This window comes from Coturnix japonica, chromosome 1, assembly GCF_054131305.1.
Source record: "Coturnix japonica strain WE chromosome 1, WE-NBRP24, whole genome shotgun sequence".
NCBI lineage: Eukaryota > Metazoa > Chordata > Aves > Galliformes > Phasianidae > Coturnix > Coturnix japonica.
In genome coordinates, this window is record NC_140663.1 from 141,960,319 (window position 1) to 141,984,515 (window position 24,197).

The following is a 24,197-nucleotide window of genomic DNA, read 5'->3' on the forward strand; positions in this document are numbered from 1 at the left end:
GAGACACTAGTGATCAAGAAAGGATCTTAATTTCTCATGTGTTTATTCTTGTGGGAGGCATTTTTAGTCATATTTTTTTCATTTTAAGTTTTGTGTTTGTTCTCTTAGATACTTAGATACTCAGAAATCTGGTTTCCTTTCTATCATAGTAAACAAATGATAGGAAATTAACATCTATTAAAATAAGTCAAGACAACTACTTGACTTCAAATATGAATGCACAACTCTTTCTGGTTTCTGTGGAAGTGAGGTATTACAAAACCCGTGCAAAATATCTTGCAAGATTGAATTAAAAATATGGATAGCAGCATCCTATTTTTGTTGTCACTCTGATACATCTCTTTGCAAAGTGTCTTAGCCAAAAAAAGAAGTATGTTATAATAGTCTTTTATCTCCCGGTCTGGTGATGATAATTGCTAGTTATCTCCCTCTGGTGGTTGAAAAGTGAAGTATGAGATCTTAGAGGACTGACATTCTGTTGACATTTTATTTTCTGGATTCAGCAGTAGATATTCAGAAGTGCAGATTTACCTGGGAAAGTCTTCCCTGAATAGAAAACTATAGAGGCTTCCATCTGAGGCAGCATAATTATCTTCAATGTGTATACTTGCAAGACTGGGTTAAATCTTTCCTATGGCAACAAATTAAATACTGTGGTAGAATTTTTTTAGACTTCTGCTTAGTGACTTAAAGACTCGAGTGTCTGTTTTGCTTTCTTATTCTTTTTGAATCTAGAATTCTACCGTAATCAAACCCAGGACTTCATGACATTTGAAATTTTTTATCTGCTCTGACTGCAGTTCTGTTAGGATGATAGTCTGTCTTGGGTGGAAGAGAATGTATTTTTATCTGATCTAGGGCAGTTCTTTTCTCCATGGATTTTTGTAGGTTCCTAGAATAAGGTCTGAGCAAATGTGGGCCTTTCTGAAGATCAGAAATTTTTCTTAATTTCTTATAGCTTTTATGTTGCTCTTGTTTTTAAAGGTGATGTTCTCTGTATGGCCTCTACCCTTTCATTTCCTTGTTCAGAAATTCATCTAAACTTTTCAATGAAAAGCCTCTGGTAGCTTCTCTTGTGCATTGAGTATCTTTCAGATCTTATCCATGGTCTGTTCCTCTCTTCCTCCCCTCCTGTACAGATATCAGGCTTCCATCTCAGTGATCTTGATACCAGGAAGGCAGATGTCAGTGGAGGATCACAACCTTGTACTAAGAGGAACCAGCCGCTTAGCGGCTGTTAGTTGTGTTTTTACTGCTATCAAAATGAGATAAAACCTTGTGGTTCAGAAAGACCTAAAGCATGTCCTATCAAGTATGCTGCGGATATACAAATATCACACATTGAACTTTTATGAACTAAATACAAGTTTATATGTGTTTCGTACCATTGTGATGTTTTTGTTTGTTTGTTTGTTTTTATCAAAACTGTTTCAAAAGGTTGTTTGGGAATCCTGAAGCTTTAATACTCTTTTCTCATGTCAGGACTTTACCCACCAAGAGCCAAGCTCGTAATTCAGAGGCATCTGTCATCACTAACTGATAATGAGCAAGCAGACATTTTTGAACGTGTTCAGGTAATAAGCTAGAAGCCGTTGTCTCAGATTTGAAAAAGCCCATGCCAAAATGGACTGAATGTGTTTTTCTTTTGATTATGTGTTATTTTTGTTTTGTTTTGTTATGTCACTGGTAGAATTAGATTAGAATTTACTGTTGTTCCATCAACCATCATTCTGAAATAGTATGCTTTAACTTCACCTCATGATGAGGTTAAATGATGATACACTGCTATCAGAGAAGTTCTGGTTCCCATGTCTGCTTAAACTTCTTCTGTTCTCACCCAGAGGATATTTTATGTCTAAAATTAATTATTCATCTGTAAACATTTTTCTCTACCCGAAAGTGATGTGAGAATGAATTGAAAGTGGGTGAGATATGTGGCTACCAGGCAACTGGTTGGCATTTTCAGAAGTTCTCTTTTGACCTAAATTCTGAGGCAAAATTCTGGTGCAAGCAAATGTACTCGAGTGAATGACCTATATAGTAATTCATGCTTTCAAAGTCTACTCTGCTTTCTAGCAGCCTCAAGAAGGGAATGCCTGTTTGATTTATATGGGTTCTTTTTTTCCCATTTATAAGCTTAGACAAAAGCAGACAACCTTTGAAAAAAATGTAGTGTTAAGGTCCCTCTTTCCTCCTGCAACATTCTCCATATGGAATTTTTTGGTCTATTTTACTTGTGAGTAGAAAGGCAGACAAATGATGGTGTGATGTGACTCATTAATTGTGCACTTTGGCATCTGGATTGTCAGTGTATTACATTCAAAGAATGTATACTCATGGAAGTGAAAATAAGTAAATAATGACTTGAAAGACCAATTTTTTCTTTTCTTTGTTCTGTTACTAACAGAAAATGAAGCCTGAGAATGACCAGGAAGAAAATGAGCTTGTGATCCTACATCTCCGCCAACTCTGTGAAGCTAAGCAGAAAACGCACGTTCACATTGGTGAAGCTCCATCGGTAAAGCTTGACTTCATGCAGTTTCTCTCCCTCCTCCCCTTCATATTCAAATGTAACCTTGAATACCAGAAAGGTTGCTGCTAAAGTTCATCAAGGATAGCTGAAACTGAGTATTGTAATTGAGAGAAGATGATGGAAAAAGAAGTAATTTGATTTAATTTACTGTGACATGCCTAGGAAGAGAGGGAGGAAGACAAGCAATTATTTGTAGGTTTGTTTCTTACCAGTGCAAGGATACCACTTCTGTCCTTCTTGTCCTTCCTGATCCCCAGTCTCAAAAAGTCATTTCTAGGGAGAACAAAATAAGAAAGAAGAGGGCATTGATGTCAGTCTGAGCTACTGTTTTATCTGGCAAAGGAAATGGATCTCAATGTATATGCTTTTACAGAATAGTCTTTAGGGATATAATGCTCTTTAACTTGTTTTTAAATTTATATTTAAAATGAAGAATAGGGATATATTGCCTATTATGTAACTTGGTTTAGTTCTAGTCTTTGGAGGTCTGCAGTTGTGAAAACAATTGCCAAAGCTGAATTGTGTCCTTGCTTATATTAACAGACTGCGTCTAACAGTGTGATTCCAGAAAACACCACCAGTGGCGGCAGGTTTAAACTTGACGTTCTGAAAAACAAGGCCAAGAAATCCTTGACTAGCTCTCTGGAAAATATCTTCTCAAGGGTAAGATTAACAAAATGTTGTCAGCAGTTCTCCCAGATATCCTTGACAATAAAGTCCTATCGGATGTTTGTTTGTTCGTTTTATGGCCTCAATTTACGTGATGAAGTTAGATCACCGTTTTGAAATCTGAAGGTTCTGGCTGTGCTGACGGTGTCTAAACTAGGCTAGAAAGCTTATGGTAAGGCCACGGAAACAGAAAGAAAGGGCTGAATGGTTTTATCCTACAAAGGGGTACATTGGTTTGTTTGTTGTTGTTTTTAAGTGATTAAATGCACCTAAATAAACTAGAGTTCTTTAAACTGAGAGTTAACACCTTGTTTCTCATAACTAAAGCTCATGTTGGTCATTAACCATCTTGGAAAGTAGTAGCTAAGGGGTTCTTTTTATAGGAAAAATAAAATCAATTTGTTTAAGAAATGGAAAAAAAAAAAGTGGAGGGAAAAAATTATTGCTCCTCATATCAGTGTTGCTAATCAGGCACAATGTGGATAATTACTAGAAATCTCTTGCTTTAATTAGCTTTTTAAAGAAAATGTCTGAATTGCAGGTTTTGCCCCTTGTCTACATGCAGAGGAGGAATGTATAGAGAAGTAACAGAACAATGTGAATGTGTCTTGTGTGTCACTAGACAGAAGGGGCAGTGAGCTGTGATACAAACGATGAGGTCCAAATATAATTCAAGCAGTGAAGATGAGCTCCATCTACTAATAGTTTAAAAAGTGTTTTAATACTATGCCACTAAGGCCTAAATTGCAGTTGTCCTGCAGCTTTATGAGCATGCCATAAAGTAACATGCAAACCTGTGATATCACAGATATTCTGTATTAAGAAATAAAAATGTTATTTGCAATGGTGAAGCTTTAGTATGGCTTCTACTTAGGTGAAGAGTGAATTTGACCTTGGATTGACTGTAGGATTAATACTCACCTGGTCAAATCTGGATTATGTTTTATAGCAAATTTTACATGTTTGGAATTTGGTCTGAATATAGAAAGAGCAAAAGAGTGATGATGTTCATAAGATCTGGATAATTTCATCAGTATGAAATACTATCAGTTGATGACAGCTACAGTCATGCCTGTGTTGAGTCTGATTTCTTTCTCATGTCTGAAGGATGTGTGACTGGAATGTGATCTGACTCTGACAGTGGGATATGAACTCTGCAGTGGTTGTGGAAATGGTGTACATCATTGGGAATAACCCAGAAAAGCAGCTTGGCCACGTGCGGACACAGTATTTGTATTATGTGAAGGAGAAATCTTCTATGAGAAATGCACTGCTGAGTTGAAATATCTTAGAAGTTGAAATATCTTAGAACTCATCAATTGCTGTTTCTGATACATTATGTTCCTTTCTCACCAGGGCCACTGTACCATGCTGTACTCTATAGCTCAAGGATCCATTTTCAGTCTGTGATTTAGTTTAACAGCAGTGGACATCTAAATCCATGTTGGGCCATTTTAAGTTTGCTTATTTGTGAAGAAGACTTGCTGTTAGGAGAATTGTTGTCTCATCTTTTGCTTGTAACTGCTAGAGGTCAGGAGCAGCATTGTGTTGCAGTGAATCGTGGTGCATGGAGGGGTTCATCATTGCACATCTATTTAAAGGTCACACAGTGCAAGAACTAGAAAAATGATTTACAGTGCAGATCAGCCACTATTAATTTGGTTAAATCAAGAAATCAATGGGTGGTGAGGCACTAGAACAGGCCCCTAGGGCAGTGGTCATGGCCCCAAGCTGCCAGAGTTCAAGGAGTGTTTGGACAGTGCTGTTAGACTTATGGTCTGATTTTTGGGTTGTCCTGTGTGAAACCAGGGGTTGGACTCGATGATCCTTGTGAGTCCCTTCCAACTGGAGACATTTGATGAGTCTATATGATTGTTTCTGTACAGTATGTGTGTGCATTCTGTGTCTGATACATGTGTACATATGTTGTATAATGGCTGTTTTATAGTTCTTACTCTTCATCAGACTATTATAACAAGTCTAATTGATCACAGTTAATTCCAAAAGGTATTTAGGTACCAAATACCCATTAGTGTAGTGGATTTTTGTTTTGGTTGGTTGTTTTCCCTTAAGCCAGCTTCCAGTAATATGGTATTAATGTTATGGAATCCTAATTGTATATGACTTACCATCTTTATTTTAAAGTGTAATTATTAACAAAAAGAGTAGGAAAGAAAGTCAGTTCTTATAAAACTGACATTCAGCATCTTATTGCATATTTAAATATATTTGTGTGTGTGTATACATTTATATGTGTGTATGTGTATATATATGTAAGTCAGTAAATAAGAGGTGAGACTTAAGCAGCCTCTATCTTAGCAAATTAGAAATAATTATATGGTTGCCAGATACCTAAGCAGACTTCTGAAGGGAATAGCTTTATAGCTAGGATAAATATCATCAAGTGACATTTTAAGTTACTTGAATGAGTAGCTGTTCACCACTCACCGCAGAGAAACATGCTGGGTATTGTGCTCTGGCATCTCTTTCTCCCATAGGAATTCCACTTTTTCACTTGTTTGTTTTGCTGGAATTATCTTGTTTTTGTCAAGTTTGAACTGAAAACAGGCTGTGGTTTCCTAACATGTTATCTCGGAAAAAATAAATATAACCTCTTCTTGACCTTCTGAACACATTTCTACTAGCCCATGCTGTGCTAACCTTTGTTGTTGTTTCTTCTGAATCAAAAAGCCTTTCTTAGAGTGCCAGAAGCATGTTTTTAAATCAAGTAAGAAGCTTCCAAGTTATTCTTTGCTCCTATGTTATGAGGGTCAGTGAAGACATCCCCTTTGGACAGAGCATTCATTGGTAGTGAGCTTCAATAGGATAATGTACTTAAGAGGCACTGTAAGTCTTGAAAATGAAAATAAACCATACCAGGGAAAAGCTGGCTAAATAAACATTGCTAATGTTGACAAAACTTCCCCACTAAGTTGCAGAAACATCAAGAAGAGCTACTGTGTCCTGTGTCTGTCTATGCTTTTCTTAAAGCTCAGACTTCTTTTTCCCATTAAGGTGGTGAAAACAACTTATTTCCACAGTCAGTAATGTCCAACTGTAAATGTTGCCTGTATTTTGTGGGTCTTGAAGACAGGCAGAAGGAAGTAGAAAGCACTGCTGATTTGTAATGTCTTTCTGTGAAACCAGATGACTCTGAACAGGTTCAGCCAAAATCTGTTAATGCCAATTTCTGTCAACTTTGCCTCAGTGCTAACCTCACTGCCATTGAAAAGGTTTGCTCATATCCAACCTTGTTTGGTTGGAGTTGCTGCCAAAGAGCACTTACTCAGCTGTGGGACATTCTCTCCTTTTTCCCAGGTAGACTTAATTTGTCTGAGATCTCTAGATGTGGAATAAGTTCTCTGAGGTCATAGCAAGTGCATCTGATAGCTGCCATACAGGGTGCAGTATAAAAGACTGCAGGTTTTCTCAGCCTGGTGTTCAAGCCAGCTCAGATGTTCCATCTCACATGAATGAATATTTAGTGCTTCAGACAAGAGCTATCTGGTTAAAACTCTTCAGGGAAGAAAAGAACTGCTGGCAAAATCCAGTACTTGCCCCATTATCTGATGTCTTCTATCAAACACATCACATGCCAGGGCTGTCCTGTACTCACCTGTGCAGCTGCTGCCATTTTTGCTTAATCTTTGGGAAAAGCAAAAAGCCTAGACTAAATTATTCACTTTTTTTTTTTTTTTTTCTTGCAGGGAGCCAACAGAATGCGAGGCCGCTTGGGAAGCATGGACAGCTTTGAGCGCTGTAACAGCCTTGCTTCTGACAAAGTGCGTAAGGAGCTTAGTTCAAATGGGCACACTTTCATGCATGGGTGATAATGAAGCATGAGCATGCCTCTTTTCTTCAGTTTGAACAAAGTAGCACAAAGCAAATCAATTTACTAAACTCAAATAAGAGTTTCCACTGTGGGGTGGAGGTTGTAGGAAAGCTGGCATATATGTTGTTTTGGAGCTTTGGCTTTAATCTGTTGTTTGATTGGCAGACTGGTGGTGTTTGGGCTATTTTCTGATGTTTCCTTTGCTTTTACAAAAAGCGTGGAATTTTTGGTCAGCTTTGCTGAACCAATTGTAAGTAGCTCAATGTAAGGAAATGCTCTGAAGGTGAGGACTCCTTTCTGTAAGTAACAGTTGCTTTAGGGAGGTTAAAATGCTGACCTAAAAACATCTGTTGGGGATGTTCTATAGGGGCCTTGGGGAGAAACGCTGTTCACTTTCATTTTATTTCCTGTTTTCAATCTTCTTCCTCTGACCTCATGCGGGGATTGGTTGCAGTTTTTCCCAGGAGATGGAGATTCTGTTATGGTTTTCCTGCCACAGTTACTCACAAACTGGCTGTGTAATAACAGGCTCTCTTCCAGGATATCGTTGTGACGGTACAGGAAACATGCTCATGATATGTCAAGGAAACTATAGCTCACAGCCGTTTCCCCGGTCTTTTCAGTCCCTGTTTTCTCCTGAAAGAGCTCCAAGTCCAGTAGCTGGGATGCTGATCCTCTAAGAAGAGGTCTAGAATAAACAGTATGATTTTGCATAATATATGAATTGTTATTCCTCCTTTCTCTTTCCATTTTTGGTTGGTTGTTTTGTTGTTGGTTTTTTTTTCTTTTCCCCGCCAAGAAGGACGCTGAAGCCTCAGCGTTACTTACCAAAGGATGTCTGCTTTGGGTGATAATTAGCATACAATAGGCCATGACCAAGAGGGTGGAGAGGCTCCGGTGCCCCAATGCTGCACGTGGCTGGTGGAGCTAGGCAAGCTCCTGCAGGCCTCACTCCTCCAGCACTTCCTTCCAGGACGCTTCTCCGGGCGACTCTCCACCGACCACTCCTCCGGCATCCCCGGTGTCCTCAGCCTGGCAGCCATTTCCCGAGGAGGACTCAGACTCCCCCCAGTTCAGGAGACGCGCGCACACCTTCAGCCACCCTCCCTCCAGCTCTCGGCGGCGGATAACCTTCCAGAATGGCCGTTCCCTGAGCGCCCGCTCCCCGCTGCTGCGGCAGAGCACCATTGAGCCAACAAGGTAAGTCCCATCTGCAGTGTCAGCACACCAGCTTCTGATGTGAGCTGCTTCTGTGCTGCTCTGGGTTTATTGCTTTACTTTCAGCTTGTCTTCTTTGCCTCAGAATAGCCTGGTGCAGCAGCTGGCTGATCCCTAAATTAGTGACTCAGGAGAAGCAGCAAGCCAGTGGATAGATAGCCAGCTGGCTGCCAGTCTGTGTGTTTGCTTATTGCCAGTTCTGAGCTTGAGCCCTTTGGCTGTGCCACAGGCAAGCCTTACAGAGAAGAGATCCTCAGCACTTCTAACTGCAGAGGCTGTAGCTTGAGGATTTATGCTGGGATAAGTGCTGGCAGCTTTGACAGCTGGTTGCTGTATTAGCCAAACTCCTGGAAAATATGTCCAGAATTAAAACTACTGAAGAATCCCACTAAAGGACTTAAGGATTAAATGCCTCCTCTGAACTGTGAGGCATGCAGTTTTGCTGTTTGCCTTCTGCAGGAGTTTCCCTCTGTAACTTCTTTCCCCTTCCTGTTTGGAAGCTCTCCAGCTAATGTCATGTGGGATCCTTCTGCTTCAGGAGCCAGGCAGAATTCTTCTGCTTGGTCAGGAGAGGTCCCCATAGTTCACTGTGGACCAACTCAGATTTGCTCAACCTTCTCTGACTACATTGTGCTTACCTTCATCAGTAAGTCAGCAGGCAAACTCTAAAACCATTCTAATATAGACTCTTTACAAGAAGCTGTGACTGTCCCATCTCTGGAGGTGTTCAAGGCCAGGCTGGATTCGGCGCTGGGCAGTCCGATCTGGTGGGTGGCAGCCCTGCCTGTAGCAGGGGGTTGGAACTAGGTGGTAATGACCTCTTCCAACCAAAGCCGTTCTACAATTCAGGCTGAATTTTCTATGCTGGAAAAGCACTCTCTCCTGACTGCTCATCTGTTGCAGTGCACGGCTGCAACTTAAGCTTTTCAAAGGCTCTTTATGAAAATGACATTAAATAATCACTTATTGCTTACTTGTTATCTAGATTAAAATTTCAGTGAGAATGCCACATCAGCTTGTAGCGAAAAGCAAATAATTTTATTCCCTTTAAGAGAATGGAAGAGGTGAAGTGTAAGACACTTTCAAGCAAGGCTTGAAAGAAGACTTTAAATAGCCATGTTATGCTTTGTCTCTAATGAGAAGGTTTTTGTTTGTTGGTTTTACTGAGATAAACTTTGGTGGGTTTTTTTTCATTGTCCATGTTGTATGCAAACAGGAAACCCCGAAGGACTTGCTGACTTTGCTTCTTTGTAATAACTTTCAAGAAGTCGCTGATTAATTTAACTGTCAGCAGATTTTCAGTCCAAACTGCTTTGTAACAGCATTGCTCTAGGTTGGGTTTTTCGGTCTCCCTTTTCCAATTCAGGTTTAATCAAAATGTTAAGTAGGAGAAACGGAATTGATTTTAATGTCTCCCCAGTAAGTTTTTCCTCTTTTTTAAGTAGTGTTTAACTGTATGGGAGGACTGTCATCCAATCATTCCAAAATATTGCATTTAAATAATATCTGCTTTGTAGTGTGTTCTAGCAGTCCACTAAAATTACTTCTGAAAGCAGGAAATGGGGGAGGACAGAACCCACAGTGTGATTCATGTTATTGGAGGCAATTTTCTAAGGCTATTGTGAGTGTTTCAGAGACTATCTTACTGAATTTCCCTTTGAGAATAATAAGACTGAAAAAATAAGGTTTTCTACCTGCTGTGTGTTGCTATAAAAATGTTTCTTGAAATAAATCAAATGTAACAATAAAATCAGTGTCAGTGTGAAAGCTGCTGTAGCACAGCTGATACGCTTCATTTTCCAGGAAACAAAGTAAGTCAAAAGGAGGTACCTGCCCAGTGTTTTTAATTTGGATATTCTGTTGTATCTGATTCTGTGCTGACATGTCTACTATGTTCTCTTATTGCCTGCACAGTCCTATTGTTGGGATTCATCGCTTTCACAGTGAGAGTGAATCAGCATCACCTGGTCTCCCTTCCTCTATCTCTGCCCCTTCTTTCCTGAAAACCTTTTACCAGGGCTCAGGAAGGTTGCTCCAGCACTCAGAAAGTGACCTCTCCAAGAGGTGAGAGCATTGTCTCCTGCCTAGTTTCTCACTGCCAATGGCTTAACAACAGGATTCCCAGTGCAATGCAACCTGTGGGATCCCTCCTACTCTGCCTTGCGCTCCTGTGTTTCTAACACACTTCCTAAGTACTTAACACTGATTTGCACCGATGACTTTTGGCCAAAAAAGCCTGTTAAGAATTGAAGCTTGTCTTCTGACATCTAGGACATGCATCTTGTTTCTTTTATTGTGTTGCAAATCAGCTGCATTGGTTTGTCGCTTAAAATGCAGTGTTTTTTAGGGGTGTTAGCCAATTCGATGCTTTCTCTGCTGAATGCAAACCAGCATGTGTGGCTGTAATTGTTGGCATATGAAAATGAGAAGAGAGCAAAGGGAGATGAGTACAGTACTAATGTGGGATGTATATGGGGAAGGGGTAAGGTCAAGTTAGCTGAGTTATACTAGCTGTGATATTTCTAGGGAGAATTGCCAAGTGACTTCCAATTCAAGGTGAGTGGGGAAGAAGCCAAGATACAAGAAGGACTTTCAGACATTGGTGTGAATCTGGATGGAAGTCAAACTTTTTAGTATAAAGAATAGGCACTCCTTCAGGATGGTGCTTAAGGAAACTGCTTGTGGATTATTCTTCTGAAGTATGCCCACAGTGAATAAGGTGGAACTGTAGTTTTATATTTCATTGTGGTTTTTTGACAGTAGCTGTCCTTTGTATTTCTCTTCTGTCAGTGACTACTTCAGTCTGTACACTGATAGCTACTGTTCATTTATGTACACTGAACTGTTTGCAGGTTTCTGCTACTCCTCATCTCTATGTTTTTGTCCTCTTGTCTATTTCCAGCATGGACTTCTGGGGTTGTAGAATATGTTCACATGACTGTTTCTCCCTGAAAAAGTAACAGTAGATTGCACTTTTAACATTAGCAAATGTTGATGAGACCTTATTTTTGGATGCATCAGGACTCTGTTATGTGGGGGTTTCAGTTATGAGATGGGCATGGAAGTTTTCAGGGGTGTCTAATGAATTTTTTTTTATACTTTGTGGAATGCAGTTTCATTAAACTTCCTCATGTTAATTTTTCATCTCCACTTTAGGAGAGGCTATAAGGAATTGTAAAACCGTGCCCATTAGGGGTGGGAAAGTGTTGCCAGATTCACAAATACCCCTGGTCTGATTAAGGTAAAACTGTATACACACAATCCACACACAATCATCAATTTCAATGAGAATCTATATACTGCAGTTATCACAAAATATTGATAAGCAGTTATTCCCAAAATACTGGCACTATAACAATTAGATCTATCTTAGCTCTATGGCTAAACGAAACAACTTTATAAGATGGCATCACTTAAAATCAGTCTTATGCTGTGTAGATGAACTATGCAACCTTAAGGAACCAAAACGTCTTGCAGTTATCAACTTGAGAACTTAACAGCTTTACAAGATATGGCATTTAGAAGACTGAAATAGGTCTTGCAATTACTTAACAACTTTTAAGACAGAATAGGAGCGAAGAGAGAATTGGAGAAAGTGCAAGAGAGGCAGAGAGATGGACAGAAAAGAGATCGCTGATCTGAATCAGGCAGTTCCAGTAGTAGCTCACAGTGCTGGAGATAAGATGGTGGAGGGTGAATGTGTTTATCCAGGGGTGACAGTCTCAAACTAGCAAACAGAAATGATGACCTGGATCCCCTCTCAGGCATCCCTTTTATGCCTGGTGTAACGTCCCAAGGTCATGAACAACTGAGTTTGCAATAACAAGTTTATCAAAAATAAGTTTGTAGCCAAAACTTTCTGGCAGAGAAGGTAGACCATGGTATCTCGTACCTTGCTGATAATGGCTTCTGACTGGTTGTCATGGCAGTGGCCTTGCACAGCAAGTGTTTGAGGAGCACCAAGCATACCCTACATAAGCTTTTGTTTGTTCTTTAGTGGAATTAAATACACTAGTTAATAGGAGGTAGTTGACCAAAATGTGGGCTTAAGGTATGGTTTAAGTTGATCGTCTCTAACAATTCACAGGTCATAATATCAATATATATATCTTTTCTTTAAGCACACTGTATCCTGCCTTTTTATATATATATATATATATATATATATATATAACAAAATATCTTTTCTTTAAGCACACTGTATCCTGCCTTATTTTTCTGACATTTATAATGTCTCTTCTTCATCTCCTATCTGTAACTGCATGAACAGCATACAGCCAGAAACTTATAACATAGAGACAATTGTGAAACATGTAGTAGGAGAATTCTACAGTACAAGTCTTCCCAGAAGAGTAAACTAGTGTGTGAGTACAATAAGGTGAGATGTCTTGACAGGAAGGTTGTGGTGCCTCAATTGCAGAACCAGTGCCCATTCTCTTTACCAACTTAAGTCCACAGCTTTTAAAAAAGAAGCAGTAAATTATCCAGATTCCTTATCTTCATATGGGGGTATAAGCCAGTCATTACTTGGGAAGTTTTTCCAAAACCGGTCTTAGTAATGTGTCACATCTTTGAATATGGAATAACTTATTAAGTGACTCTACCTTTCCATTCAAGCACAAATGAATAGGTAAGCAGTGTATGCTTTTGAAATTAGAGGAGAAATTGTCAACATATCCTTGTACAAGTAGGCTTTTAATATCACCTGTTGTACACCTTGTGTCCAATAACAGTCAATATATAAGCAAACCAAATACCTAGATTTTCCAGTCCCTATTGGACTGAAGTAATACTAGACTAAGTGGGTTAGTAGAAGTAACAGAAAATAAAGACTGCTAATGGAGGTGTGCTAGAAATGGTGAAAAAAACAACCTCTTACAGACTACCTTGACATTACTTTTCTTTGAGTTCCAGTCCAGCTTTGTTCCTCTGCTCCCTTCAGTTAGCAGACTTCGTTCAAGCTGAACCAACTCCTGGATCAGTTTTTGTGGGCAGCCGGATATATTAAAAACAGTGTTTTGAATTTGTGGAATGTAGTTGTTGATAAAAACCATACTCAATACCAGGTAATGCCAAGATGAAATACCTGCGGCACTACTCCTTTTCATTTTGGCTGTACGTGCAACTAAAGGTACTGGGTTTCACAGTAATGGTGTTTCGAATTGTGAGTTGAGGAGATCTTCAAATTAAGAGCAATCTCCATAAGAAAACCCTCCTTCTGCTTAGGTTTTATTGTATGTGGGTTTCTGATGACATTTAAGTTTGAATTTGTGTAAAACCTCTTGTGAAAATGACATCTCATTAGTTATGGCTCTTCTGGGAACAGCTATGCGTAACTTGCTGTGATACGGAAATTATAGAAGTTGAGGGTGAATTCAGTGTTGTCAGCTAGTAGGGTTTATTTTAGTGAAGTGAATATTAGAAATATAGTCAAAAATATATGCTTAACAAGTAACCCCCATTTTGTAAGTGACTGAGGTAATCCAACTCTCATTTTATTTGACTAATGGAGAATGAAATGTATTTTCCAACCCATGATCATTAAACTCATCAGACTTTCCCTCATTTAGCTTGCAGATGTGTCAATGAAAGTTTGTGCGTGAGAGAAAGTTCAAATGTTTTATGGTTTTTCAATGCTGTTCTGCTGAGAGAGCTGCCTCTATCCTGATAGAGAACAAGCCTCAACATGTACCAGGCCCAGCTTGAGGGTTTTTTTTAGTGTTTTACTGAGCATGTAAGTTAATGATGGAATAGTGTGAAGTGTGACAGCACTTTACAAGACAAAGAATGGCAAGCTGGTCAGCTGTTAGGAACACTAATTAAAACCTAACTGTGTTTTCCTTGCTAAGTATAGTTACGGTAACTCCGTGTTCAGAAGTGTGTCCAGCCATATTGCATTGGAGAAAAAATCTTGACAGTCTGATCTCCTGTATTGATCATAGTCTGATCATGGCTTTGAGACTGCACGTGCTGTCACTGGCAGCTTTTCTTGATCTTCTGTGTAGGTTGCACTAGGACAGTAATGTGCAGAATGCAGTTGAATTGTGTGGTATGTGTGTATTTGTTTGTTTTTTTCTTATTGTTTTTGTTAAGAAATATCCATCTTCTGCCTTGCCACAGTGTCTAGACTCTATAACCCATAGTTTTGCAGCAGTTACGGGATTTCTTGAGTTCTAGGTAGCAATTTCTCTTAAACTGGAAGATATCATTGAAAACTGGAATTAATGCTTGACTATTCCTGCTAGATAACCTCACAGAACATGTCCCATGTTGATGTTTAAGCCTGTGTGTTGTCAAAACAGAGTGTTTATGGTCTTTTCTTAAGAGTTTACCCTCTGAGTGTTCAATGTTTGATATCCGTGCCCTGACAAGAAAGTTGTGAAAGTTTTCTTTTCCCCGTGTTGGGAGGCAGTGAAAAGCTGTGGCTGAACTGGATTTATGTTCTTGTTGCAGTTGTCATTGCTTTGCAGCTGCTCTTACTTTTAGTCTTCCCACTGACATGAATAAATCTCTGCTTTTAGCAGGGAGCAGATAAAGAATGCTCAAGTAGAGCGCCCTTGTTTAGAAGAACTTTCAGAGGTGTGCTGGCCTGTCTGAGCAGAGCATCTACATGCCTGCCTGACTCTTAAATTCCATTTATCTTAAAATCCAGAAGTAATGTTGTTTCTTCCAAGTTTGGTCAAGAGCAAAGCCAGGCAATGACATTTAGACATGGGAGATAGGAAAATCTATGGATAAGCATTGTACAACTCATGTTTTCAAGGCGGGAAATACGTAATTGAGTTAACGTGTTAATTTCTTGCACCAACCTTCTGAACCATTTGATCACTATAGGTTATATTACCAAAATTGTTCCAGTTTCTTCCTGCTTTCACTCTGTACTGGTTCACACCTTCAGATCTTTTGTTTTTCTTTCTTTCTAAATAGAAATAAGGAAATTTTGCTTTCTGTCTCCTGTCTCTTAAATTTCTTTTTCTCTGGTGCCCTTGCCTTGTATTGAATACTAGGTGGTTTCTCTGATCACTCATCAGAGAAGGAGGAAGTGGTCAGTAGCAGTTGCTTGAAATGCCCCAGGAATGTTGGTAGGTATGATCTAACAGGAAATGAAAGGCCTAAGAATTGTGGGATTTACACATTTCATGAGGTAGCACATATAAGTGATGCATCCTACTGTGAATTCTGGGATTTGAATGTCTTAAACAGCTTTGAACAACTTAGTTCCATAGCCTAAAATAGGCAATGATTTATTCTGACTTTCCTGTAAATTTTACTACTGTAAATTGAACACTGTTCCCAAGACTGCCCATCTAGGAGTGTACCAGTCAAATGTAGGTTTTTGTACATGACAGTAGAAATTGAGTTTTCTTTTACTTCTTGCATAGCTTCTGCTTAGGAATACACCTTCTGCCCTGGAATAACTTAATTTTTGTGTTCTGATATGTGATATGTAAGACTTGAAGTGGTGAGTAGCAGTTTTGTTTGTTATTTATAGAAACATGAATTCTTACGATTAATATACCCAAACTCAGTATATTTCAAGGAGTCATTGGGTTGAGATACCTTTTGAAGACATCAGTTTCAAAATTAATTTTGTAGTCTGTATTTATCTAGCACAAAGAATAGTTCCTCCTAGGTTATGTAAGAATTAATCCAGCAAGAGAGAGTAATCCATCAGCAGAGTTAAACACAGGGAACTGAAGTGCTGTAGAAAGTATTAAAAATAGCAAATAATTTGGGCTATCTGTTATCCAGGACTGATTGCCCATAGTGGTGTTTTTAGGGGAAAGCAGAGGTAGTTGACTGAGTATGAGCAAGTGAACTTGAAAATACAGTTATTTCTCCACCGATGATGTGAAAGCTGGGTCCAATGCCTGTGTGTAATAGTGAGCGCAGTTTGCTTGCTGAGGCTTAGGGACGTCAAGGAGCTGCTGTAGATCACTAGCATAGGGATGGCACTGATCACTTAACGGGTCTGATCTAGTTGTGTGGATAATCACTCAGTGCAGTGTGTTCAGTATGAGATGCGCCACTCAGTATGGTGTAGGTGGTAGACTGGTATAACTGAAACTTCAAGAAGATGTGGTCTTGCCTCCCTTGCAGGTGTCTTTTTGTGCAAGCCAAACGTGGAGAACGTGGCTGCAGCTGGGAAACTGTGGTAGTCTTCAACTGACTTACCACTAAAAGCATAGCAAACACCCAATTTGCTGGGCTTTCCTTTAATCTAATTATTTTTATGGACGTTGTTTTGTAACATGTTAGTTCTTCACAGGATGAAGGTCTGGGTACAGCTGCTGGTGTGTTGGTACAGCTGTTTTTCCCTTCAGGGATGGTGGATTTTCCTGAGATACCATACCTATTCATCAATGCAACTGCGGTCTGTAGGACTTACCTGTCAAATGTAGGCACCTTCATGTAGAGTGATTTACCTTTAGGAAATAATATTCCATATAATATATGTTTGTTCTCTCTACTGTGTTTAGTCTGTGGTAGGTAAGTACTTCTGTTTCTCAGCTTGTTATTATTTTGTAAGAGGTTGGTAAGTCCTATCTGTCCCACAAAGCTGCTCTTATGGGTCACTTCTGTATTCATTGAATATTCAGTGGGAAAAAAAAGCAGCTGACGAGTGTGTAAGAGGAGTTTGAGTTATCAGTGTGTCACATTGTTAATGCATGGAAGGATATGTGACAGAGGATTGATGTACCCATTCCTGTATTAGACCTGTGCACCTACTTCATTACTGCAAGTGCAAAATAGTGAAACATTTCTGAAAATGGTTCAAGTACTTCTAAAAGTTAAAGCTAAATATCCTTATCTCTGGTAATAGCAGAGAGTTGTGCTTGGTGCCCTATTAAAATAAACTTCTTGCAAAGCTTCCCTGTAGTCTCTCCTTGCTTCTTCCAGCAGCATAATGTACTGCTGAAATTACTGTGTAAGTCTGTTTCTACCTGGTGATTAGAGAGGATATTTTTTCACTGTGAGCCTCCCCTTGCAAAGGTTGTTCCTTTAGCTGGAGATGTTAGTAAAGCATGAGGACTTTTGACTCCCTTTCTGCAAGTGGAGCATCCACAGTTAAGAGAAAGGCACAACATTGCCTCCAGTAGAATACTGTGCACTCATCTTGCCATTTAAAATGGCACTAAATGGAGCATTGTGCTCTGTTCAAGGAAAATCTATGCTTTTGCAGGTATTACATCAAGTCAAATGTGTAAGACTGATGTATGGCAAGGCAAGTTTTAGCAGCTGAATATTAGTACTTTTTTTTTTCTCTTGCTTGAAGTTTTCTTAGCTTTTAACAAACTTAGCTTTTAGTCTTCTCTTCTAATTGAGCACTGTATGATTATTATGAATTCTTCCCAGTGGTATTGTTGAGCAAACTTAACGGCACTGCTACAAGTTGGATACTTCTGTGTTTATGGTGAAGCTCACGCACACAGCACTCTGCCTTCTAAAGCTTTCCAGCACATGCTTCTGTAGTTTTTGTTGTACAGTAGGCAGATTTTTGTTTGTTTCAATTTCTTTTTTCTTCTTTTAATCCAAAGGTGACTTGCTTTGATCACGCCACCTGTTTGTTTTTCTTTCTTTTTCCTTCAGTGATGGGGAGGGAAAGAAAAGAGCATCAAACATCTGCAGCAACGAATCTCTAAATGCAGCGGGGGCCACACTCACACCTCGCCGCATCTCCTGGCGGCAGAGAATATTCTTGCGGGTAGCTTCACCTATGAACAAATCTGCTTCCAAGATGCAGCATCCAGGTTTGTTGTGCGTGCTTTCGAGCAGTTGTTACTGGATAGTTAGTACTACAGTGAGCTGCAGTATGTGAAGATATGAAAGGAAAAGGGGGGTCAGTTTGATGCAGTGTTGTTGCTAAAACCTCACTGGGGAGAAGTTGTGCTTATGCTTTCACATACTGTGTGACCCTAGCACTTTATTTAAAAACAATTCTGTATTACTGAAGTGCATTTTTTCCGTGTTCAGAATCAGTCTCACTGCTGAATGTGGAACTCAGCTATTTTTGTTCTGCTGTGATATAAATTTTCATGTTAGGTCAAACAATCTGAGTTCCCTCTAATAGTTTTCTGATTCTTTGCAGATAGTCTTGATGGAAGTGAATTGTTACCGCTATCCCCTCTTGCTCCACCCTTGGAGGAAGACCCTCTTCTTTTAGTACTCCAGAATGAGGATGGTACAGATAAAACAGGAGAGAGGAAAAACTCGGAAGAACTACAAAGTCTGTGGAGAAAAGCCATCCATCAGCAAATTCTGTTGCTTCGAATGGAAAAAGAGAACCAGAAGCTGGAAGGTTAGCTATTTAGAAAATACCTGTAAAGCTATTACAGATTCTGCTGCCTAGCACTGGAAGTTGTACTAGCGTCAGGTACCTCAAACATTGTGTTTCTGTATCTTCTGGGTTAACAGTGCTAGACTCAGTCATGTGTCAGTTTATTGGGATCTCTGTCCACCTTCCAACAGTCCAAGTCACTTTTGTCAAAGAAAATGATGTTTTTTTTCCCCTTTTAGTGCATATTAGACAGTAGTTGCCACAATCTGGCTGACTTCTCCTGGAATTCTAATGTGGAGTCAGAAGAAGGGATGTTATGTGAATGTTAAGTATAGTAAGCTTTGCCCTCTGTAACTCATTTCAGTTCTTTGCAGCATGCGATGTTTCTGACCGGGTTTTCTGTCACCCCTTTAACCAATTTATTAGTATTTGTACCCAAATATTTTTGAACAGCTGGCTTTTAAGGTATGTCAAAAATAGATCTGAAGTTGGCCATGCTTGTTATTAATGATCAGAGTTCCTGACTAAGATATTTTATTATGATTGGTTAAGACTTGCACAAGCAAACAGTCAGATTCAATGTTTGTCCTAGAATAAAAAAAAATCCTGAAAATAATAGCTTTCAATGCAAGTTAAAAATTTCAAATGTCCTCTCTGCAATTGCTTCCCTCATCTTTTGTATGGTGTATGATCTCAATATGAAAGCTGGATTCTTCAGACATCATGATCTTTTAAAGTCCAGTTAATTGTTTTTCCTTTTTCAGTGGTCCTTACTGAGAAGACAGGGAAGGATATGTATATGAAAGTATTTTCTACACAAGTAGCCTGTTACTGTGTGTTCTCTTTACTGTTGTTACACTGTGTTAGCACAAACTTCTGTGGGAGCTCATAGATTCATAGGGATCATCTAGAGCGATATCTGTTTTTAACTTAAGCCATTTCATTATTCATTGTTTTAGCAAATTGTCACTCTACTGTTATGGGGTGCAGAAGTTTGGATGTAGTGACTGATTTCATCTTAATTCCTCTGGTAACATGAGCTTCAGGGGGTTGGTTCTTTTCCATACCTTCCCCACAAAGCTGGAGTTGCTGAAAACAGATAAAATAAGTCAGATTCCCTAAAGATTCATCTGTAATTTATTTATATTCTGTAACTTCTGCAGGAAAGAAGTTGTCATGGTTTAATAATAATGCCTGCCTAGTAGCTAATAGGGAAGACAGGAATGTCATAAAATCATAGAATGGTGTGGATTGGATGGGACCTTAAAGATCACCTAGTTCCAACTCTTCTGCCATGAGCAGGGTTGCTACCCATGAAATCAGGCTGTCCAGGGCCCCATCCAATCTGGCCTTGAACATGTCAAGGGATGGGGAATCCACAGTTTCACTGGACAGTCTGTGACAGTGCCTCACCATCCTCATTGTGAAGAATTGCTTCCTTAGATTCAATTTAAATCTCACCCCTTTTAGTTTAAATGTTACCCTTTGTCCTGTCCGTACATGCTGTCATTGTCAGCAATGAGGACTCCAAACTGGGACCCATCTACTTATCCCACATCTTGGTTTGCACTCCAAGGTCTGTTTTTGTATGCAGTATCATTAGTACTGGTAGCGAATGTGGTCCTCTTATGATGTGCTTTGCATATCTAGAATTCACAGAATTGCAGAATTATAGGGGTTGGAAGGGACCTCTAGAGATCAAGTCTAGCCCTCAAATTCCTTATCTCACTTTCAGAGAGTGAGAATAAACTGTTTTAATGCCTATTTCTAGGCTTCCTTTTCGTGGCTGCTATAACATAGAACATTGATACAGTGATACAGTGATACATATGCAGAACCGATGTGTGCACAGGTTCAGGCAGTGGTTGGTGACTTAACCTACAGGTAAGAGTAGATCTCAGAAATGAAAAAGATGATAACAAAAATGCAGCCATTTCTCTACTAGCAGCCACTAGTAATAAATAATACTAATAAATACTTGCGAATTTATTCAGCTGTATGTGACTGGTTTTAAACTAGAATTGATGTAGAATGGTTTTGAGTAGTGTTCTGGGGATTTTGTTTGTTTTTATTTTTATTGACAAAATGTTAATAGAACCTTTTTTCCTTTAATTTTTGCTGTCGAGGAGACTTGGATACTATTAGCTCTTTGTTTTGCAGAAGGTAAGTTCTACAAATTGCACAAGCTTGGTTGGTTTTTGTGTTTTATTTTATTTTTTCTGAGCAGGTAAAAACAACTTTTCTGGTAGTCTGTCACAGACTTGTGTACTGCTTGGAAGAATGAGCATTCTCAAATGAAATCATAGAGTGATAGGTTAGTGTTTAAAATAGGCCCAGTCAGGCTGCGAGTTCTTTTAATGAGACCATGTTATTGATTCCTATGGAGGAAGAGTACTGTACCTTGCAGAATAGTTGTCTCTACACGCACTCAGGAGTCTTCAGTAAATAGAATCTTATTGTTGTAACACAATGTCAATGTTTATGGGCTGGTTTGTCCTGGTTCTATGACTAGCAGGGTGGGGAACCCATGGACCCACACCCCAGGAGAGGGAAGAGGGTTGGGAGATGGGCCTAAAAGCAGAACAGTAGCAATGATCTGAGAAAGAACAAACTAGTTTACTAAATAAGGTATTGAAATGCAAGGTAGCACACTATATAATACAATATAATTAGAATTGAAACTAATAAATCAAATGAAAGAGTGTGTCTGAAAAACCAAAGGCCTTACTCTAATGCTGAGGTGAGACATATAGCAGGGCCATGTGGATGGGAAAAGAGAGCATCTCCTGATAAGAGAACAGATTTATCTTTCCCTCTTATCAGAAACTGTAACAGAACAGCAAGCAGTCCTCTGAGAGATGTAGTTCTCTTCTGGGACAGGTATCTGGATGTGAAGCATTAACTCATTAGCTCCCAGCACACCTATGGTGGTATGATGTGGAATACCACACATCATAAAACCATGACACATACAGCTTTTGGAAGTAATTTATCATCTAAATCTTCTGATCAGCTATGCAGTGAGCTTACAGGATCATCAGCATTGGTTGTATGCAAAGTAGGGTGATTATGTGAAGGAACAGATTACATTGCTTTACCGGTTGTGTAATGATATGAGAGTTTGCTTTAACTTAGATGATGGCTGGGAGCAGGAGTTCGTTGGTACAGAGGAGGGAGTCTCCTGCAAGGAGTGAATATTGCACACAGATAAAGGCAAATTTTGGATAAACTGGATTTCAGCTTTCAGAGATGATATTGTGAAATATACAGTTCAGCTGAATGATAATCAAGTCTACCTCTGTAAATTAAGACATATTCAGATCTTGATTTCAGTTTGATGCTAGTAGAATGTGGAGTCAGCGTTTTACTGTGTGCATGTCATGTATAATAAAACAACCACAGTTAATTTCTCAGTAATAGAAATGGAAGCTGTTCCTCCATGAAATTTCAAAGTAATGCCATGGTTTTACATTACAAATAGGGAATTCTCTGGATAAAATATCTTGCCCACAGGAGCATTCTGCAGTAAAATTGTTAAGTTTACAGTAAGGTATGTTCTGTGCACGAAGTACAGATGCATCTTTCTGCATATGGTTCTTGTTAGATTCTTTCTTTGTTTTATTCACTTCTAGTTAGCCTGATGATGCTGGGCAGCAGTGCGAGAAACCTTCATGACCCTCTTAAGGGATGTGTAAAAACTGGGGCTGGTGTGCCTAATTTGTTTCTTAAATCTCTATTATAAACATTGATATGTTTGGGACTTGCCATACTAATGCCTATTTGACATGAGGTATAAATGAAAAAATCATGAAAGTTGTTATTGCAGTGCAGTGTGTTGAGCAGGTTTTTGTTCTTGCCCCAAGCCTTAAAAAATGTCTTCATGTATTTCATGAATTACTAATGTTCAAGACCCAGTAATAGAAGCTGAATTGCTACCTGCAAGCACTTTGTCAGAGCATTGGCTCCATCTCAGCAATTAACTGATGGATTGTAATAAGAGTATTTATCTCTAGTCAGATTGTGAGATAGACGTATCCAGCTGGATTTTTGATGTCTGGTATAATTATATTACAGTTTTTCCAAGTTACTTTTTTTCTTTTCTTTTCTTATTCTCTGTGCTCTAGCAAGCAGAGATGAGCTCCAATCAAGAAAAGTCAAACTGGACTATGGTGAAGTTGGTACATGTCAGAAAGATACCATAAACATTTGGGATAAGAAGTTACTTAACTGCAGAGCCAAAATCCGATGTGATATGGAAGATATTCACGGCATTTTGAAAGAAGGTATTTACATAGGATCGCTTTTAGCTATCAAGTCTGAGGATCTTTTTTGTTGTTACCTTTTTATACTAAAGGAAATCTGCCAGCAGTACCCTGGTTTCAGTAGCAGAAAATTGTTAAAAACCAGCCTTCTTTTTGCATATATCTCCACATCCTACAGTCTTCGATAGTAGGTGTTGTTATGTCTGAACGATGTGGAGCTTTTGGAGGGGGGCCACAAAGATAGGCTGGAGGAACTGGGTTTGTTCAGTGTGGAAAAGAGAAGTTTGCATGGAGACCTTGTTGTGGCTTTCCAATATTTAAAGGGAATTTATAAACAGGAGGGGGAATCAACTTTTCATATGGGTAGACAGTGATAGGACAAGGGGGAATAGTTTTAAACTAAAGGAGGGGAGATTTAGATTCAATGTCAGAGGGAAGTTTTTTACAGAGATTGGTGAGCTGCTGGAACAGGTTGCCCAGGGAAGTTGTGGGTGCCCCATCCCTGGAAGTGTTTAAGGCCAAGGTGGATGGGGCCCTGAGCAGTCTGATCTAGTACTTGATCTAGCAGCTGGTAGCTCTGCCTGTGGCTGGGAGGTAGGAACTTCATAATCCTTGAGGTTCCTTCCAACCCAAGCTATTTTGTGATTCTAGGATATGTAGTCAAAGTCCTAAAAGTAGCTCTTTATCTTGTCCTGGATGGAGTTCTGCATCTCTTCCTGCTGGAGGCTAACAGCCTGGATGTGGCAAACAAAGGGATGTCTGTACCTCGATTGCCTAATGAAGTTGCTCAGTTCAGTTATCATAACTTTGTAGTTAATGTTTAGTCAGTGGGACTGAGCTGAGAGAATGCAGCATGTTGTGAACAACTTCAGAAGGTGTAAGGGATCCTCTGGGCTGGTTAAGCTAAGACTTCATAAAGCAAATTCTTTCACGTTACAGCACAAAAGTGATGCCCTGACTTAAGCCTCTTGTGTTCTCTGACCTACAGGTGTACCGAAAAGTCGTCGAGGAGAAATTTGGCAATTTTTGGCTGTGCAACATAGAGTCAGACACAGACTGCCAAACAAGCAGCAGCCTCCTGATGTCTCTTACAAAGAACTTCTGAAACAATTGACAGCTCAGCAGCATGCCATCCTTGTAGATTTAGGTATGTCTGTTGGTGGCTGGGAGATTTTTCTGATGTTTTCCATGTGTCTGAGAGTAAATACACCAGTCTTAAAGGAAGCTGTTGCTGGAGATGGATGCTGTTGTATGAACACAATTTTCTGTACTGTAAAGATATGTTCTACATGTGCCACGTAGTATCCTTGTTGCGGTTCATTTCTTCGGTTATGTTTTTCTTATTTACACTCTCCTATGTCTGAAAAGAGAAATTGAGCAGTCATTTCTGCAAGTTATGTGCAG

General features: G+C 39.4%; 1 protein-coding gene across 5 annotated transcripts in view; it reads left to right on the plus strand.

Moving 5' to 3' along the window:
• Positions 1-24,197, plus strand: part of TBC1D4 (TBC1 domain family member 4) — a 101,747-nt gene that overhangs the window by 66,258 nt on the left and 11,292 nt on the right. For 2 of the 5 annotated variants that reach the window (XM_015851634.3, XM_085536071.1), the window contains exons 6-14: positions 1,483-1,574; positions 2,408-2,518; positions 3,077-3,196; positions 6,910-6,984; positions 8,008-8,234; positions 17,844-18,004; positions 18,343-18,552; positions 22,656-22,814; positions 23,782-23,940. In XM_015851634.3, the coding sequence (XP_015707120.2) occupies positions 1,483-1,574; positions 2,408-2,518; positions 3,077-3,196; positions 6,910-6,984; positions 8,008-8,234; positions 17,844-18,004; positions 18,343-18,552; positions 22,656-22,814; positions 23,782-23,940 (1,314 nt within the window). Of the gene's footprint in view, positions 1-1,482; positions 1,575-2,407; positions 2,519-3,076; positions 3,197-6,909; positions 6,985-8,007; positions 8,235-10,166; positions 10,317-17,843; positions 18,005-18,342; positions 18,553-20,660; positions 20,695-22,655; positions 22,815-23,781; positions 23,941-24,197 lie in introns of all 5 variants that reach the window. The other 3 variants (XR_014942062.1, XR_014942063.1, XM_015851632.3) reach the window with 3 other exon arrangements.